Source organism: Schistocerca americana, chromosome 8, assembly GCF_021461395.2.
Source record: "Schistocerca americana isolate TAMUIC-IGC-003095 chromosome 8, iqSchAmer2.1, whole genome shotgun sequence".
In the NCBI taxonomy this organism is placed as follows: domain Eukaryota; kingdom Metazoa; phylum Arthropoda; class Insecta; order Orthoptera; family Acrididae; genus Schistocerca; species Schistocerca americana.
Genome location: NC_060126.1, coordinates 212,935,976 through 212,956,379, shown reverse-complemented (window position 1 = coordinate 212,956,379; position 20,404 = coordinate 212,935,976). Strand labels below are relative to the sequence as shown.

Sequence of the window (20,404 nt, the reverse complement as noted above, 5' to 3'; positions counted from 1 at the left end):
GGAGATGGCATTGTGATGATTCCTTCCGTTTTGTTGTCTATAAACCTCCAGAAAACTTTGCGCTCCGCTACTCAGTTCGGCGGGTTTCTGCTAATGGTGGAATTCTTGCTGTTGTAAGGAGGAAACTTCTTTCGCATTTCAATCGTGATGGATAAGCATAATTTCCAAACCATGGATGCCTTGGATCTATTTCTCGCTTTTTCTTTTCAATTTCTGCTGCTAGCTTTCTTTTTAAATCCAGAGCTGCTACTCTCACAAGTGAAAAGATCTTATTAACTGGAGTTGGTCTTAGGCACGCTGTGACTATGCGTCCTGTATCATGAAGAACAAGTCAACCTAGCATGTGCGGAGTTACTCCAGACTGTAGCAGCGTATTACGCAGCAGACAAGTGCAGAGCAAGAGCAGATGTGAGGAGGACCCTGGACTATGCTCCCCACTTTGTGTTTGTCAGTCTGCGGGCGAGATTGTCCCTGGTGCATATCTTCTGCCTGGTATCTATACAGCATTTGTAAGTTAAGGTACGATCCAATTTGAACCGAGGTATTTCGGGTGTTCACAGTGGCTATAACTTCATAATTCCAGGTCGTGTTCATTCTTTTTCTTGCCTCCTTCTTGCGAAGATGGAATGCACACACACCCAGGTTTTATCTGGATCGGCTTAATGCTTTCCAGCAGAACACTCGTTCTTTCAATGAAATTTTCTATAACCTTTCGGCACATTAACTCCGCTAATTCTGAAATTACACTCTGAATCTCTGGAACCGTGGAAGCGATCGTGTTTAGTTGGCGTACACATGAGATTTCAGATACCCCACAAAAAGAAATCACTTGGCGTCAAATCACAAGTGGCGGTCAGTTCATATCACAGTTGTGAGAGTTCAGTCATTCAGGGAACATCTCTCGTAACAAGGCCGCTAAAACTACACGCTATTCCGTCCACCATGAAGCGCTCCATTGCTTACCACAAAAGAAAAGAACAAAGGAAAAAAAGTCTCCAACGATCAGTGCTGCCAACTGACGAGAGAATAAACAGCGAGCATTTTACAAGTAGCGTTCTTTATGGGACACCCTTTTATTAAGTTGCTGAGTTGGGTAGTGCAGTTTCAGAAACGGTTTCCCACACGACGCATGCACTGTGTGACGTCACGCGAGAACCAAATGGTTGGGACGTCGGCTCCGATTGCCAGTGACGCTTCGGCCCGTTCTTCGGGCTCTGGGGCCCGTTGTTCGGGCTCTGGGTGATGGTGCACCAGGACAATGAGCTGGAGAGTCATGCGGTGATCGGCGCCTGCCACACAACACTGGATACAGAGCATGCGTTGTGCCTGGAAGATCCTGGCCTTTCTCAGCAGCATTTACAATCTGCGATACGTAAGCACAAACAAAATAAAAAATTTGGTATCACCCTGCACAAGCGCGTATTGCTTTAGAAGTTCGTTGAAGAATGGTTCGAAAATGGCTCTGAGCACTATGGGACTTAACATCTATGGTCATCAGTCTCCTAGAACTTAGAACTACTTAAACCTAACTAACCTAAGGACATCACACAACACCCAGTCATCACGAGGCAGAGAAAATCCCTGACCCCGACGGGCATCGAACCCGGGAGCCCGGGCGCGGGGAGCGAGAACGCTACCGCTTCGTTGTAGAAAATGTGTTTTATTTTACAAGGGGCGTTCAATAAACAATTCCTCACAATTTTTTCCTCAGAACATGTTTGTTCTTGAGAGTTAGAATTTAGTGTCAAAATCAGTCAAATGGCTCTGAGCACTATGGGACTCAACTGCTGTGGTCATTAGTCCCCTAGAACTTAGAACTACTTAAACCTAACTGACCTAAGGACATCACACACATCCATGCCCGAGGCAGGATTCGAACCTGCGACCGTAGCAGTCGCACGGTTCCGGACTGCGCGCCTAGAACCGCGAGACCACCGCGGCCGGCTAAAATCAGTCAACATTTCTTTTATATGGACTATTCGGTTGGTGCGTAAGTTCGAAGCGTTTTTGCGTAACTTTAATAAACAAAACAGGTAAACACAACAGAGACTTTGATCATCAATAATATATTTTCATTCACTATTTACAGCATTCTGTCAATGCTGGGGTAGCTTTTCGATTCCGTGACTGTAGAAATGACGTGGTTTTGAGGTGAAGAACTCGTCAAGTTCGAAGCGCATTTTCATCCGGAAAGGAAGTTCCTTGTAGATCTGAGGGTGGAAGATCAGGTGAATAAGGTGGATACGGAATGACTTCCCACCCAATCTCCTGTATGTTGTTTTTGTCAGTCTAGCAGACTGCGAGCGAGCGTTGTCGTGGAGTAGCGTAACTTCACGCAATCTTCCTGGTAGTTGTTCTTGGATTGCATCTGCAAGACGTCTTACTTGTTGACAATAAAGATCAACGGTGATGGTTATACTGTGGGGAAGCAACTTGTAGTACACCACACTTTTATTGTTTCACCAGATGCTTAACATTATCTATTGTGGGTGTGCACAGGTCTTTGTACGAGGAGCTGCTGTTTTGTTTGGGCTCACCCATTCTTTTCCTTTTTTTATATTAGCATAAGACACTATTTCTCGTCACCAGCAACTATACACGGCAGCAATGGTCGGTGTTTTAAGAGCCAATCGATGATCACTAAGCAGAGATGCACATATGGTCACATGCTGATTTTTATGATTTTGGCTTAGAACATGCTGTCGCAAAACACTGAATTTTTGAACCATCTCCATTGCATGCAAATGTTTGGCGATGGTGGTGATCACAGTTCATAACTTTTACGATTTCTCGAGTACACTAGCGTGGATCATTGTGGATTATTGCTTTTGAAAGATCTTTCTCAAACCCTGAAGGCGGAGAGCTACTACTATCAAAACAATCCTACTTAAAATCAGAAAAACAGTTTCTTGGCCGGCTACAGTCTGGAACCGCGTGACCGCTACGGTCGCGGGTTCGAATCCTGCCTCGGGCATGGATGTGTGTGATGTCCTTAGGTTAGTTAGGTTTAAGTAGATCTAAGTTCTAGGGGACTGATGACCACAGATGTTAAGTCCCATAGTGCTCAGAGCCATTTGAACCATTTTTAGCCAGTTTCTTGCCATCCTCTTTCCAACGGCATTATTCCCACGCAAATGTTTTTGGCTGCCTCTGCTGCTATCAGCCCTCTATTGAACTCAAACAGAAGAATACTTCGGAAATATTTCTCCGCTTGGTACTCCATTTTATAGCGTCCACAGCTCCGCTCACTATTTCCAAATGACAGAATGACAATATACAAACTCAAATAACAACAAGGAACTACAAATGGAAAATGAAACCCAAAGCAATCGCAATATGAAAATGCGAAACAAAAATACCTCGCACTTATTCGCCAATCATATATTTTTCTGCATAGTCTCTATCACGCTCTTGGCCTTACGTGAGGGTTATGTAAGAGCAAGATTCCCTGTTGGTAAAATCTCTTGTCCAGTGCTCTTAGACATGTTTTAACTGCATGAGTTACGCTATCGTCATCTTCAGACTGTGTCACACGTAGAAAATCCGTAAGTGGTCCAACAAATGGGAATCTGAGGACGCCAGGTGGCTGAGACAATAATTTCCAACTCACTTTGGTGATTTGTTCTTGGATTCTGTAATTCGTGTGTGAGCGCGCATTTTTATATTGTGTCAACATTTCTTTTCGATTCTTATCTGAGCAAACTCGCCGGAAACAGTTCGCCCTTGAATTAGTGGTTGGAGCTTTTGGCAACACACTCACGAGAATGACACCATCACTACTGCAGAATGTCAACATGATTTTGCCAGTAGAGGGATCTGCCTTAAATTTCGTGTTTTTTGGTGACTGAACTTGTTGCCACTCAAGTAACTGATTTTTTGTTTCCTGCTCAAAGTGATGCACTCACGTTTCGTCACCTGTAACGATCCGTAAGAGAAAGACATCTTCCATTGGCGTCAAAGTACTCCACTAGTTCACATGAAATGGCTCTTCTTTAGATCTTGCGGTGTGTTGTGAGCAATCGTGGAACAAATCGCAGAGTCTGAACCACTGTACACGCATTTACAACGTTCAACGATAGCGGAAGAATCAGTCGTCGAGTTGTCTGCTCAAATAATGGCATCCAAGCGATCTACCACGTCGGCAGCAGTGGCTGCGACCGGACTTCCTGAACGTGGAGCTCAGTTTATGCACATCGTGATGCTTTAATTCTCTGTACCCATCATCCAACAGTACTCCGATCATCTACATCATTACCACACATTACACACAAACTTTTATAAATGTTCACAACGGTTTCTTTTTCCGCAACCTAGAATTAAAATACAACAGGTTGCTAGTAACGAGTGTCTTGCGTATACATCATTTTGATGGTTCAGTATGGCTCTGCTATCTGTTAGGATTGTTAGAAACTTCGCATATCTGCAGAAAAAACATCAGATGTGAAGCGCTTGTGGGGACGTTTTCATCCAGGGTGGACATTAAAAAACTGACAGAATGTACGTACGGATTCCTGACAAGAAATGCAGGAAAATGGGTCTTATGTGTCAGGAGATGCATCGTTGCCACAGTAGTTGGTGCTGACGAATGAAAGTTTCTCTGACCACGTGCCATGTGGTGCTTGTGTGTTGCAGGCCGTTTGTCTGACGCAGCGTACTATAAGTAGCAGAATGTTCCGGTATTCATGTCGGGAACAAGTCGAGATTGTGTTTGCGTCCGGTCAAGCAAATGGAAACGGTCGAGAGGCAGCACAGCTATGGTTCAAATGGCTCTGAGCACTATGCGACTTAACTTCTGAGGTCATCAGTCGCCTAGAACTTAGAACTAATTAAACCTAACTGACCTAAGGACAACATACACATCGATGCACGAGGCAGGATTCGAACCTGCGACCGTAGCAGTCGCTCGGTTCCAGACTGTAGCGCCCAGAACCGCTCGGCCACTCCGGCCGGCGCAGCACAGCTATACCAAAACAACTACACTCACAGACACCAACCACATCACACAACATTTCAAGCCCATTTTGTGCGTCTGGGTGAGGGTATTTTCAGACAGACGAACGTGGAGGAAGGCGGCGGAGTGTATGTATACCAGATTTGGAGGACCAGGTTCTACAGGATATTGAGAAGAGCCCTAGTACAAGTTCCAGGGAAGTGGCCCGCGAACAGGGTGTAAGCGAATGTACAAGTGTGTGTATCCTGCATGACAACTGCCACTACCCTTATCACCGGCAACGAGAGCAGAGATTACTAGCAGCGGATTTCCCCCTAGGGTCAAGGTTCAAATGGTTCAAATGGCTCAGAGCACTATGGGACTCAACTGCTGAGGTCATTAGTCCCCTAGAATTTAGAACTAGTTAAACCTAACTAACCTAAGGCCATCACAAACATCCATGCCCGAGGCAGGATTCGAACCTGCGACCGTAGCGGTCTTGCGGTTCCAGACTGCAGCGCCTTTAACCGCACGGCCACTTCGGCCGGCTAGGGTCAAGGTATTGTCGATGGTTTTGCACCACACCATCAAGTTATGGGATTTTGTCATCAGTCCTCTTTACCGATCAAGCTACCAGAATTGGCATTACTAATCTGCGTAATCGTCATCTGCGGGCTGCAGACAGTGGCTCGTCAGCATCAGATCCTCACCAGTGTGTGGGCTGGAATTCTCGGCGACAACATTGCTGGAACGGTTATTATTCCATAACACCTCGGCGGAGGAATGTACCTGGGCTTCCTGCGGAGTACTCTGCCTGGACTGCTTGAGAATGTGTCTTCGGCAACACCACAGGCCATGTGGTTTCTGCATGACGGAACACCACCCCACTTCCGAATTACACGTGGCCGTCTTCGTGGAAAGGACGCGGAGGTCCTGTAGCGTGGCATGTGTAACACCCCAATTATAAAACCCATAATGAACACCCTTATTGTTGCAAGAAGGAATAGAAAAATCAGTCATCCTGACAGTGATGACAGCTAATGACAAAATTTATACTCTTGACAGTTTAATTAACAAGAATGTTATGTAAATACTAATGCTTATCATAAAGACAGGACTGAATGAATGAACACCATATGATACGAAACAGAAACTTTAAAGAAAGAATTCAAAAAGATTATTATTTACGAAGGTTAAAGCCCAGACCATAAATTGACCAAAGATAACATTTATCCTAGAAGAGAGTTGTAGCCGCACCGAGATGTAAGTTCGCTGCGACTACAATGTAACTCGGCAATGGAGATGTTAACTTCACTTCTCTCTTGTACTCTTGCAGTAATAGTACGCATGTTAAGCGTCACTAGATTGTTTTAAAACCAATCTGAAGCGTAAAAGTTTTACGGTTGGAAGTATTAGTCAGAAGTCGGACTGAAGTAAAATCATCTTTACCGTTTAGACAGATATCGGGGTGGTTGGTATATGTGCCAGAAAAATAACTCGGGTGTTTGCTGATTTCTGATGGGACTTAGCCTTCGTGATACTTAATAGTCACGAACATCAAAGGACACAGAAAGAGACTGATCGCCGACATAACTCAATTATTAGACTTGAGTAGGCTACAGATAAACTCAATCACCAAGAACTTACAATTGTGCCCTGTTGTCAGAGGCTATTGTCAAAGTCAGAATTGCTGATGCTAACAGACGCATTTCCCTGAATGAAAAATAGGTGTGTGTGCTCAGTGTAGGGACAAATAATTACGAAGAACAATAAACTTTAATTCAACTTTAATTCTTCGTGTCTCATACATCATTTAATGGACATTTAAAGTGTATTTGTGGAATTAACTGATTCTTCGGATAACATTAAAGTGAATAGTGATTTAGTGACAATTCACCTGTAAACAGCAATACGTTTACACCGCAATACGACGCATTCTGAACATTACTCAAGGGTATGTTATCTCTGGAATTACGTCGTGTAGTTGTTGAATACGCGACGTAGCGACGCCTTGACGACGGGATAATAATTTACAACTCCTCGCAAAAATTATGATGTGTCATCGGCTTGGGTGATGTATTGATGATTCAAGACATTTATTCTCAGCGTTTGAATACCCATTCTCAAACCGGGCATAAGAACTACAGTCAGCAACTTCGCGTAAACTGAAGAGTCTGTAGCGAACACCCAAAGGAATTTTAGTTATCATTTCAGATCAAGGGAGTCATCGCGTTATCGAGTGGGGCAGTCGCTATATTTATAAGTGGAGAAGATCGATAGCCATCGAACACCATTGCTTTAATTACAAGCAAGGGCGGTGCACACACTCCGGTGTGCTGCTCCATCGAGACGTTGATGTCAATTTTGAGAGACAGTCTCTGAAAAATAACCAAATCGCGCGAAGAGTTTGTTTTTACAATAGTTACAGACTTGTGTTGTCGTGATCGACGGACGCCATTCCACGTCATCTCGACTGGGACAACCATCACCATCGAGCCGAGACAAAACGAAACGTCACACCTGCTAGATCAGTGGACTTAAATCCCCTGTATTTTTACCTCTGCGTTAGTTAGATAGTTAGTTAGTTACGTGTTCCATTGATCAGTAGCACGGAAAACCGTTATGATGTGGAACGTGTCAAATGCACAAGAAATGCGCACAGGAAACAAGTATCTTTTGTTTACATTATAGTGTTATACCTAAATATTTCTGTTATCTATCCCATTCCCTTAAATGGCACAAAATGCGTATATTATATCTCCAGATTTATTTACTCATATTCAAGAATTCATCTATGGTATAGAAGGAGTTGTCAAGGAGGTATGATTTCGATTTGTTTTTGAAACTATTACTGCTGTCTGTCAGACATTTTATTTCATCTGGTAATTTATCAAAAAGTTTTATAGCAGCATATTTTACCCCTTTCTGTGTCAAAGATAGATTAAGTAAAGGGTAGTGTAGGTCTTTCTTTTTTCTGGTATTGTAATCATGAATGTCGCTGTTGATTTTAAACTGATCCATGTTGTTGAGAAAAAATTTCATTACTGAGTAAATGTACTGTGAAGCAGTTGTAAGAATTCCTAACCTTTTAAACAGATACCTAAAAGATGTGCGACTATGAACCCCACACATTATTCTAACTATTTTCTTTTGAGCAGTGAAAACCTTTTGCCTAAGTGTTGAGTTGCCCCAGAATATTGTTCTGTACGACATCAGAGAGTGGAAGTATGTAAAGTATGTTAGCTTACTAATTTCTACATCTTCAAAATTGGCAATTATTGTCATTGCAAAAGTTGCTGAACCTAGTCGCTTTAGCAGGTCCAAAATATGAATTTTCCAATTAAGATTCTCATCAATATGTACACCCAAAAACTTAGTATGCTCTACCATGGCTACTGACTTCTTTTGATATGTTTATTGAAGGAATTATACTTTTTGCAACAGAAAATTGGATGTACTGTATTTTTTCAAAGTTTAGAGCCAGCCCATTCTCAGAAAACCAATTAATAACTTTTCCAAAGACCTTATTTGTATCATTTTCTATCGGACTTCCTTTTGCTGGATCAATAATTATGCTTGTGTCATCAACAAACAGTGTCAGTTCAGCGTCTTGTTTCACGTAAGAAGGGAGGTCATTCACATATATCAATAACAGGAGGGGACCCATGATCGAACCTTGTGGAACACCTAATGTAATTTCACCCCAGTTAGATGAAGTGGCAAACTCCTTTGAATCACTTGAAGCATATAAAGAGACTTTTTGCTTCCTGTTCTGTAGATATGACTTAAACCACTCATATGCTGTTCCATTTATAACACAGAATTGTAATTTCTCTAACATAATGTCATGGTTCACACGATCAAACGCTTTGGATAAGTCACAGAATATTCCTACTGTTGGCATTTTACTATTTAAAGACTCTATTACGTGGACAGTGAAATTGTATATTGCTGTCTCAGTGGAATAGCATTTCTGAAATCCGAACTGTGAAGTATCCCATTACTGTTGAGATGGCTAACCACTCTTGAGTACATCACTTTATCAAAGGTTTTTCAAAATGCTGTAAGCAAGGATACTGGCCGGTAATTATTGACATCTGTGGTTTCCCCCTTTTTGTAGAGAGGCCTGACAATGGCATATTTTAACCTGTCTGGAAAAATACCCTGAGTCAGTGATACATTACATATGTGACTCAAAATCAGCTGTAATTGCTCCACATTGTTTTAATAACTTGTCAGAGATGTCATCTACTCCAACAGAACATTTATTTTTCAAAGATTTAATAATTTTCCTTATTTCACAAGAGGTTGTTAGATGAAACTTAATCTGACTAAAATTTTTCAAAACTGGCTCTTCCATGTAGTGCCTGCCTTTTTCTTTTGAACTATTCTCACCAATTTTTTCTCCTACACTTAAGAAGTGATTGTTAAATACCGTGGCTACCTGTGTACTGTTGGTTAAGATGGTCTCATTCTCTTTAACAGTAGTACTACCTACCACAGTGGTTACTTTTCCTGTCTCCCTTCTAACAACATTCCATATTGATTTGATTTTATTGCTGGAGTTGTTAATTTCTTCTCTAACAAAACATATTTCTTGACGGCATCTGAATAGCGTTGTGTTGCTGAACTGCTTCCCGATCTGTAGACCCTTCAACAGCGTATTCACGACGCCTATGACGCTATTCGGAGAGAGGTCTGAACGTGCGACACAATGCGATACTCATGATGCGACGTGCGAACGCGTGCATTGTTCATCAGTTGCGACATGGAGGCGATACAGTTCTGTACTGCGTTCCGGAGCGATTTTTCGTCGTTGCATGTGCACCCTCCATTTCCGGACACATGTTCACGGGACCTTTTTTTTCCATTTCCAGTCAGGAATCCGTCCCTGCAGTTTGTCCGTGTTATTGATGTTCACCCAGTATACAGTGTGTCCCTCCCAAGAGTCGGTAGGAGAATTTTCTCTGTTATTTCAGCAGTATTTACGATTTAGCTTTTTCAATATGTAGCTGGAGTCAGCTGAAGCAAATACTGCTCATCACGTCGGCAATGGCCAGGCCCACACTTACGGCACCGCCATGCGGCAGCGCTGCTCGGTCGCTGCTGGAGTAGGCCTCCTGGTTTTTCCTCGTGTTCACTGTCGTTGTTAATACGTGTTGGTGAAACGAATATCGCACTACACTATTTGGGGCCGCTCTAGAGAATGGACATATAAAATTGCGTTTTAAAAATCATTTTGTTTGCCACAGGAAACAAACCGGCTCTATCTGTCGACGGTAGGCGAAGTACGGATAAAGTGATGAGCGGTATTTGTTTGAAAATTGTTAATGCTTTCGAGGCCGTCTGTTTCGGGTTCTTCGACCGATGTTCGTTTGGTGATTTTTCTGGAGTTTTACCAGCTGAGTAGCTTCACTCTCCATTGATGGTGGTGGACAGGGATCGAGATCGCGGCCGCAGACTATATGAATGGGAATTCCGAGAAATTCGACATGTGCAAAAAACTAACCTTAACAGGACATATAAAAAATTCCAGGTCTTAGAATTATGCTGAAATTCGGTTTTCTTCTCATTTTTCATTGCAATGGATGTAGAAGGAAGAATGACAATGCACTGTAAGCAAGATGATAAGTTTTATTGACGTTAAAATTTATTTGGTGAACATGTGGGCTTCCTCATTATTTTGTAATAAATAAGCTCATATACTTACGTAACACGTAGTTCATTGGTAAAATGGCCAACAATCAAGCAAATTATAACTATTTTTCGTTCTCTTTGCAATTATACTCCACACATGGTTAATTCTTTGACACGTGTTGAGCAGTTGCAAATGGCAGTGTAGAAGTTCTGGATGATTTCATCTTTTAGTAGGAATCGTTGAAATTGCTTTAGCTCACGTATTTTCTTGTCATTTATAGGTATATATCGATTATTCTATTGTTTAAAACAGTGCTGAAAACACAGAATTTTGAGAAAGCTCATATCTTTTGTACATGTGGGGTTTCTCTTTCTTTAGGTAATACAATAGCTGCATGATAACACAGGAAACGAAAGAACATATGGATTTTCTCTATACCATGATCGGCCTAGATGTTTAAAGTATTAAATCACAGGTAACTGTTTTGTCAAAAAATAGACATTTGGGGTGTCTCAATACTCCCATTTATATGTATCTAGGGCACTGACGTCCAAGGACTTTCACGTGGGGAGAACCTCAGCGGCAATGACCACGGGAAAGCCCTTGGCGTTAGTGCGCCAGGTGCGTATAATCTGCATTCGAGAACTCAACTCCACCACCAGCAATGGAGGGTGAAGCTCTGAAAATGCCAGCCACTCGAGCTGGCGAAACGTCAGAGAAATGGGGGCAGCGGAAGAACACGAGACATAGGCCAACAGGCTAATAGTCAGTTTCGTTGGGGCTGACTGCAGCTATGCATTGGAAAAACGAAACTGTAAATATTGCCGAAACACTAGAGAAAAAGTGCTGCGGACGATTCTAAGCAGGGACACCCGGTACATGTGAATTAATCTTCAGAAGTTTTGGAGACACTATTTATTGAACGGCTTTTGTAGGTAGCTGACTTCTTTTTTGCAGCGGACTGCGCGTACACGTTCGAAGCTCCAGAGGAGGCGTCTCTGGAACTAGAGGTGGGCAACATCGCGGCGGCGCCCTCTGGAGGTTCGGCGTACAACTACGGCTACAGCTACTCGTGTGGACCGCAGGCCGTCCGCATCTTCGACTTCCGCCCGGACGGCGCACTCGTCGTCGCTGCTACGTGAGTCTGCGCCAATTCCTGCTTATATGCACCCTCTAGTGAAAAGTTCCCGTACACTTCTATGTAACGTGAAATCAGTTAGTAGTAGTCACTGGACAATGGATGACTAGACGAGTGATTTAGAGTGATGGATCATGATGTATCTTCTGGCAATCCGCTGAAGAGGTTTGGGTTCGCGAATGCCTGGAGAAAGTTACCTGCTATCATCTGCAGTGCCAACAGTGAAGTACGGGGAAGATGGTGATACAGTATGGGGGTGTTTTCTGTGGTTGCGGAGTGGTCCTTTTTTACGCTTAAGAAAACGCTAGACGCTGAAGAATATAAACATTACAGCATTATGTGCTGCGTACACTACAGGAAGACCTCGGAGACGATGGTTGCTTTTATTAGCACGACAAACAAAACTGTGGACGACAAAATTTCTAAAATGGGCTAGCCTACTCAAAGCCTACTACTGAACCCCATGGAAAACCTTTGCGTTGAGTTAGAATTTTGATCTCACTCCAGAACTCAACGTCGTACACCCCTACCTTACATGAATTCGGCTCATCATAGAGAATGGGCTAGCCAGCCGTTGTGGCCGAGCGGTTCTAGGCGCTTAGTCCGGAACCGCGCTGCTGCTACGGTCGCAGGTTCGAATCCTGCCTCGGGCATGGATGTTTGTGATATGCTTAGGTTATTTAGGTTTAAGTAGTTCTAAGTCTAGGGGACTGATGACCTCAGATGTTAAGTCCCATAATGCTTAGAGACATTTGAACCATTTAGTTTTTAATCAAAATATCCACGGGTGTACTGCCGGTCTACAGTGTCCAACGGGCACAATATTTCGGCGATCATACATGTCGCCATCATCAGGTGAACTGACGGACTGAGCTCCTGTTGCGTGCCGGCACGGAGATCCGTACACTATGGCTGCTCAGGGGGAACTGGGTTCGGTCGCGGCGGCGGACGATTTAAATACCCTCCGCCCGCGGCGCGCTCACTCCGCCGTCCGCGCCCCGCGCCACGGTCGCGCGGTGGAACAGATTGCGACGGCGTCTGAGATGACGTCGGTGTGATGACTCTGTCCGCCGTGGTCGTCACAACTATACATTTGCTCGATTTACTCTTGATTAACCCAATCGCTGGTTCCCAAGCCTTGCTAAGATTATAGCCACAGTCACGGTTTATGAGGTCGTCATACGCTATGGAGTATGAACGCACGAGGATTCTGGTACAGACGTCGAGATACTGGGACAGCGTTGTTAGAGAGGCCATCGAAATTCGCACCAATGACGACCTCATAAACCGTGACTGTGGCTATAATCTTAGCAAGGCTTGGGAACCAGCGATTGGGTTAGTCAAGAGTAAATCGAGCAAATGTATAGTTGTGACGACCACAGCGGACAGAGCCATCACACCGACGTCATCTCAGACGCCGTCGCAATGTGTTCCACCGCGCGACCGTGACGCGGGGCGCGGACGGCGGAGTGAGCGCGCCGCGGGTGGAGGGTATTTAAATCGTCCGCCCCCGCGACCGAACCCAGTTCCCCCTGAGCAGCCATAGTGTACGGATCTCCGTGCCGGCACGTTCACAGGAGCTCAGCCCGTCAGTTCACCTGATGATGGCGACATGTATGATCGCCGAAATATTGTGCCCGTTGGACACTGTAGACCGGCAGTACACCCGTGGATATTTTGATTATCAAATACGCCGGGAGAAACTCAAGAATCACATTTAGTTTTTATTTACTTATTTTTTTATTTTTTTTTGACAATGGGCCACCTTTTCTCCACAGACATTTAGACACCTTACTGAAAATGTCCCCATCAGAGTTCAAGACGTCATAAATGCGAAAGATGGCTACAGTCCTTGTTTAAATCCCTAATAAGTGTCCAGATGGTTTTAATCAGAGAGTGTACGTCTCTAGAGACATCAGTTCAGAGACGACGTACTCATTCACAGAACGATGACAAATATCAAGCCGACCACGGACAATGAAAGCTTTTGAAATACAAGGGGCGTTCAAAAAGTAATGCAGATTTTTTCTGCAAGCAGGTTGGCTTCTAACACACTATGTTAGTCCTTATTCTTTTGACTATGAAACTCTATCTGTGAACGTAATCGTTCAATTGATGGCCTTATACCACCTTACTGGGAGGGTTTGTATGCCCGCAGTGTACCATACTACTGGTGGAACGTCTTGCAGCATCAATAACCTCCACATCATCCACATACTACTTCCTGCGAAGTGCATCCATCATTGGACCAGATAAATGGACATCGGAAGGCGCGAGATCCGGCCTGTAGGAAGGATGAGGAAGAACAGTCCAATGAAGTTTTGTGAGCTCCTTTAAGGTGCGTTTGCATTTTTGTGGCGACGAATATGCTGAAGTCATTTCTTGAGGGTAGCACAGTACACTTTATAGTTGATCGTTGCACCATGACGAAGAATATCAAACACAATAACTCTTTCAGAAGTCCGTCGCCGGTGCTTTATCGGCTGAAGGCGCAGCTGTGAACTTTTTCTTTGTAGGAGGTGCGAAATGGCGCCAATCCTTAGACTGCCGTTTTGTTTTCGGTTCGAAGAGATGAATCTGTGTTTCATCGCGTATGGCGATATTCGACAAAACATTGACACGATCAGCCCCGTAATGTGTCAGCAATTACGCATAGACGATCCTCCGTTACTCTTTATGGTCTTCTGTTAGAGGGCGAGGAACATTTGAGTTCCCAACTGGTGGACGAGTACGCCAGCACTACCAACAGAGACGTCCAGTTGAGAAGCAAACGACACATCAGTCTCCACCAGTCCACAAAATCAGAAATAGCTGAACGTTGCCTTCAGACCAACCATAAAGTGCAATGCGAAGGTAGAAAAACGTTGCACAACCCGCCCCACTGTTGGGTCTGTGTATACAAGGAAGCCATCGAGACCAGGCTACCACGTTAACAAGGACAATGGACCCAGAAGAAGGCCACTGCAACCGTGGCCCAAACGTTGGTTTTTCTCCAGCAGCAGTAGTTTTATACATTATGACGCGGTACCGTACCCAGAAAACTTTTATGTCGACTGACTCTGGTCGCGGAAGCCTACGCAATTATAAGGACAATGGACTTCAACTCAGTCAAGCGTGGGCTCCGGCACTGAAAATTCACCAAACGCAGCGGGAATGGAACACCGCCCACAGCGAAGGCGGAACGGAAACTGAGGGTCGCCACTCGATTCCCGAGCGCGAGCTAAACCATCACCGTGTCCTGCACATCGCGCGGTCCAAACACCTGGTGAGTGGAGGGGGAAATGACCGGTATATATATCGTTCCAACTAGTCCAGGATGCTAGTCAGCAGGAGTAACCTGACGATGATGGCACGTTGCGACGTCAAAAATTCGTTCTACAGCGATCAATCAGTCCGACTGCATACTAGAGACCTTCAAGCAGAATATTCGCCCGGAAAACCTACGAACACAATTCTTGGACATCGATGTGCAGAGATGTTCCTGCAACGACTGAGTGTTTAAAAAAATGTGTATAAACTTTGTCCCGTGCACCTTGGCTCCCAAACAAGAACGACATGTGCAAAATATGAACAATGCTTTTCCGAAAAAGACCATGGTGGGTGACGAGACTTGGTGTTATCAATTCAAATCTACCACAAGACGAAGTAAAAAACTTCACATGAAGGGTGAACACTTTTGCAACATAACCGACATTCAAACCCATATGAAGAGCGTGTTGAACAACATCCAAAAGGGGAGAGTATATAGAACACATGAACCTTTGGAACTACCATCATAACTTTTCTCTATTTTTTTATTAGTTCAGTCTCGAAACATTTTGAACTGAGGGACATCTACTTAATTTTGATATCCGACACGTCCTCAAACTGCCTACAAATTTAACCATTTATTTTTCGTCCTATACCAGTGGCCGTCAAATTGCGGTCCGCATTATGTATTCGTGCGTTCTGCGGTTCTTAGCCGTACGTACCAACTAACAGTAGAATACAAAAACGCCAAATAAAGTTAGGAACTTCTTAAAAGTGTAGTTTTCATGCTCAGTAAAAAACAAAAATTCCAACAGAGACATTAATATTTCAATATGTGCTTGGGGTAGTACAACTACTGCCGGGTTAGAGTGACTAATGACTACACTACTGACCATTAAAATTGCTACACCAAGAAAAACGGAAGATGATAAACGGGTATTCATTCGACAAATCTGTTATACTAGAACTGACATGTGATTACATTTTCAAGCAATTTGGGTGCATAGAGACTGAGAAATCAGTACCCAGAACAATCACCTCTGGCCGTAATAAAGGCCTTGATACGCATGGGCATTGAGTCAAACAGAGATTGGATGGCGTGTACAGGTACAGCTGCCCATGCAGCTTCAACACAATACCACAGTTCATCAAGAGTAGTGACTGGCGTATTGTGACGAGCCAGTTGCTCGGCCACCATTGACCAGACGTTTTGAATTGGTGGAGATCTGGAGAATGTGCTGGCCAGGTTAGTAGTAGAACATTTTCTGTATCCAGAAAGGCCCGTACAGGACCTACAACATGCGGTCGTGCATTATCCTGCTGAAATGTAGGTTTTCGCAGGGATCGAATGAAGGGTAGAGCCACGGGTCGTAACACATCTGAAATGTAACGTCCACTATTCAAAGTGCCATCAATGCGAACAATAGGTAACCGAGACGTGTAGCCACGGTCACCCCATACCATCACGCCGGGTGATACGCCAGTATGGCGATGACGAATACACCCTTCCAGTGTGCGTTCACCGCGATGTCGCCAAACACGGATGCGACCATCATGATGCTGTAAACAGAAACTGGATTCATCCGAAAAAATGACGTTTTGCCATTCGTGTATGCAGGTTCGTCGTCGAATACACCATCGCAGGCGCTCCTGCCTGTGATGCAGCGGCAAGGGTAACCGCAGCCATGGTCTCCGAGCTCATAGTCCATGAAGCTGCAAACGTCGTCGAACTGTTCGTGCAGATGATTGTTGTCTTGCGAACGCCCCCATCTGTTGACTCAGGGATCGAGACGAGGCTGCACGATCCGTTACAGCCACGCGGGTAAGATGCCTGTCATCTCGACTGCTAGTGATACGAGGCCGTTGGGATCCAGCATGGCGTTCCGTATTACCCTCCTGAACCCACCGATTCCATATTCTGCTAACAGTCATTGGATCTCGACAAACGCGAGCAGCAATGTCGCGATACGATAATCCGCAATCGCGATGTGCTACCACCCGACATTTATCAAAGTCGGAAACGTGATGGTACGCATTTCTCCACCTCACACGAGGCATCACAGCAACGTTTCACCAGGCAACGCCGGTCAACTGCTGTTTGTCTATGAGGAATCAGTTGGAAACTTTCCTCACGTCAGCACGTTCTAGGTGTCGCCACCGGCGCCAACCTTGTCTGGATGCTCTGAAAAGCTATCCACTTGCATATCACAGCATCTTCTTCCTGTCGGTTAAATTTCGCGTCTGTAGCACGTCATCTTCGTGGTGTAGCAATTTTAATGGCCAGTAGTGTATTTGTGTAGGTTACAGATTAATTTAAAGATCGGTAAAAGGGCCAGAAGTGACGGCACACAACATCAGCACTGGCTCTTGTGCAAAAAAGTTTGACGACCACTGTCGTATATTGCAGATGCAGGAATGAGTTGGGGGGCGTGGTCGCGTTGCAGGTGGTGTGGGTGGCCGGTGCAGGGGGCGGCGCTGAGCGCCCGCTCGTCGCGCAACCTGGCGGTGGTCACCTCCACCGTGGCCCGCGGCTCGTTCGACCTGCGGGTGTCCGCCGCCCCACTGCCTCAGGCCGGCAACACCACCGACCTCGTGCCCGTGTCCGACCTGGTGCCGCCGCCGCCTCCGTCCACAGCCGCCTCCACCAGGGGAGACACTCCCAGGTACGAGCGTAGCGATTCTTTAGTATTTCCAAGGGACTCAGCAAACGATCAAACAGTCTGTCAAACTTCACTGGTTTCCTCAAATACTTGTGAGTGTGTGGCTTTGTTTGACCTGTTTCTCAATAGTTTATATTTCGGCGCACGTGTTTAAAGAAAATGAGTTTTATTACGAGCCGCAGTAAAGTTATCTTTGAAAAGCGCGCTGCTGCGCGTAGCGTGAAGCAGTAACACCGACTCAAAGGAAGGCTTCGGCACACTCCCAGGTACAGGAATAGCGATTCTTTAGCATATCCAAGGGCCTCAGCAAACGATCAAACAATTTGTCAAACTTCACTGGTTTTCTCAAATACTTGTGAGTGTGTGGCTTTGTTTGACCTGTTTCTCAATAGTTTATATTTCAGCGCACGTGATTAAAGAAAATGAGTTTTATTACAAGCCGTAGTAAAGTTAGTTTTGAAAAGCGCACCGCTGCGCGTAGCGTGAAGCAGTAACAACGACTCAAAGGAAGGCCTCGGCACACTCCCATGTATGAGCATAGCGATTCTTTAGTATTTCCAAGGGACTCAGCAAACGATCAAACAATTTGTCAAAGTTCAGTGGTTTCCTCAAATACTTGTGAGTGTGCGGCTTTGTTTGACCTGTTTCTCAATAGTTTATATTTCGGCGCACGTGTTTAAAGAAAATGAGTTTTATTATGAGCCGTAGTAAAATTAGCTTTGAAAAGCGCGCCGCTGCACGTAGCGTGAAGCAGCAACACCGACTCAAAGAAAGGCTTTGGCACACTCCCACGTACGAGCGTAGCGATTCTTTAGTATTTCCAAGGGACTCAGCAAACGATCAAACAATTTGTCAAACTTCAGTGGTTTCCTCAAATACTTTGTGCGGCTTTGTTTGACCTGTTTCTCAATAGTTTATATTTCGGCGCACGTGTTTAAAGAAAATGAGTTTATTACGAGCCGTAGTAAAGTTAGCTTTGAAAAGCGCGCCACTGCACGTAGCGTGAAGAAGTAACACCTACTCAAAGGAAGGTCTCGGCACACTCCCAGGTACGAGCGTAGCGATTCTTTAGCATTTCCAAGGGCCTCAGCAAACGATCAAACAATTTGTCAAACTTCACTGGTTTTCTCAAATACTTGTGAGTGTGCGGCTTTGTTTGACCTGTTTCTCAATAGTTTATATTTCGGCGCACGTGTTTAAGGTGAGTTTTATTACGAGCCGTAGTAAAGTTAGCTTTGAAACGAGCGCCGCTGCGCGTAGCGTGTAGCAGCAACACCGACTTGGTCGGGACACACACGTCTGGGCCGTGTCAGGGCCGAGCGTCGGACGAGTGACAGCCGTGCTCCGGTCCATTCCTGCAGGGGTCACACATGACCGGGGCACGTCTGTGTCTTTGTTGTTCCTTGTAGTAACTCGGACGCGGTGATCTGTTTCTGTTTGTGAAAGCTGTAATACATGTTCACCAATTTTCGTAATAGTGAATTAGGACTTATAGCACTTGCTTTAAACGAAGAGGAAAAAGAACGAAAGCAAACAAGAAGAAGAAAATTATGGATCCACAGTGCCTCGAAAACAAGACCAGTACAGGGCTAGTTCGAACATTATTTTCTCATCTCATAGAAGATGAGACTAAGTTTTATCAGTATTTTAGGATGACGCAGTACACCTTCTGTGAACTTTTAAAGAAACTAGAACCAAAACTGAGAAAAAACGACACTTTCTGGAGAGTATCAGTTTCAATCTAAGAACGACTGGATTTTTTTTAAGATAGGTTAAAGAAAAGTACACAGAACACAAATAAATAATAAGTTTTAAGGACAGCATTTTTATTTTATGACTTTAGTAATTGAAAGATAAATACATAAGTTAGTAAATAATAGTTAAATTTCTACTACCCTAAGAAAAACAAATGAGGACTATTCAGCGAATTAGTTTCTGAAGCTGATGAGGAACGTGGGGGATGATGGCTTTGGTTATTTATATACGAATTGTGGGAATCCCTTTGCTGATCCAAAAGCTGCTGTGTAGGTTCTGTTGACTCGTTTTCCACAGGTGAAGGATATGGTGTTGAAACAGATTTTGCTGAGGAATTGGAGGATGATGGAGTGAATTGATGGACTGATACGTCATTCATGAGTTGCTTCAGTTCAAAGTCTTGTGCAATTGAAAAAATCCTAATTTTTGCTTGATGAAAAAGTAGTGGATGCAATGATTTTAGGGCTGGTGCTATACCAGCAAAAAAAGCGTCAACTGGGTTTTGTACTTCTCTCTGTTTTCCAGCTTTTTTTTCTGCCAACTCAAAAAGTTTCTTAATTCTCCACAAGGGACTGTGGAATGGCAAGAACGTGTCGTCTTGGCAATATAACGATGACATAAACCAAACATCTGTTTGTAAAATAAAAAGTAAATAAATATATTTCGGGTATTAAAACTTGTATAGTTTTTATCTTACCTTTGGCTTGTACATCTGTTGCAATCGTCTCCCAAACTCTGTGTTTGTACTCGATATTCCTGTAGTTTTCACTTCCCTGATCGTAAAGAACAGGAAACTTACGACGTTCTTCTATTAGGCGTTCCACATCCATGTTTTGTACACATAACAGTTTTCCACAGTTGCACAGTTCACAAGACAATTAAGCTCGGAACACACATGCCCGGGCCGTGTCCATGCCGAGACACGTCCGAGTATCGGCCGTCACCCGGACAACGAAATACATCATTAAAACAAATGTAACGTAGCACGCCCCACTTGACCGGGCTGAGCACGGGGAATGTCAACGGGCCGGGGC

The 20,404-nt window shown here is 44.3% G+C and overlaps 1 protein-coding gene across 1 annotated transcript in view; it reads left to right on the top strand.

The window, feature by feature from the left end:
- LOC124545281 (clathrin coat assembly protein AP180-like) overlaps positions 1-20,404 on the top strand; it is a 156,930-nt gene that overhangs the window by 79,123 nt on the left and 57,403 nt on the right. The window contains exons 3-4 of the mRNA XM_047124164.1: positions 11,526-11,706; positions 17,400-17,618. Of these exons, the coding sequence (XP_046980120.1) occupies positions 11,526-11,706; positions 17,400-17,618 (400 nt within the window). The remainder of the gene's footprint in view (positions 1-11,525; positions 11,707-17,399; positions 17,619-20,404) is intronic.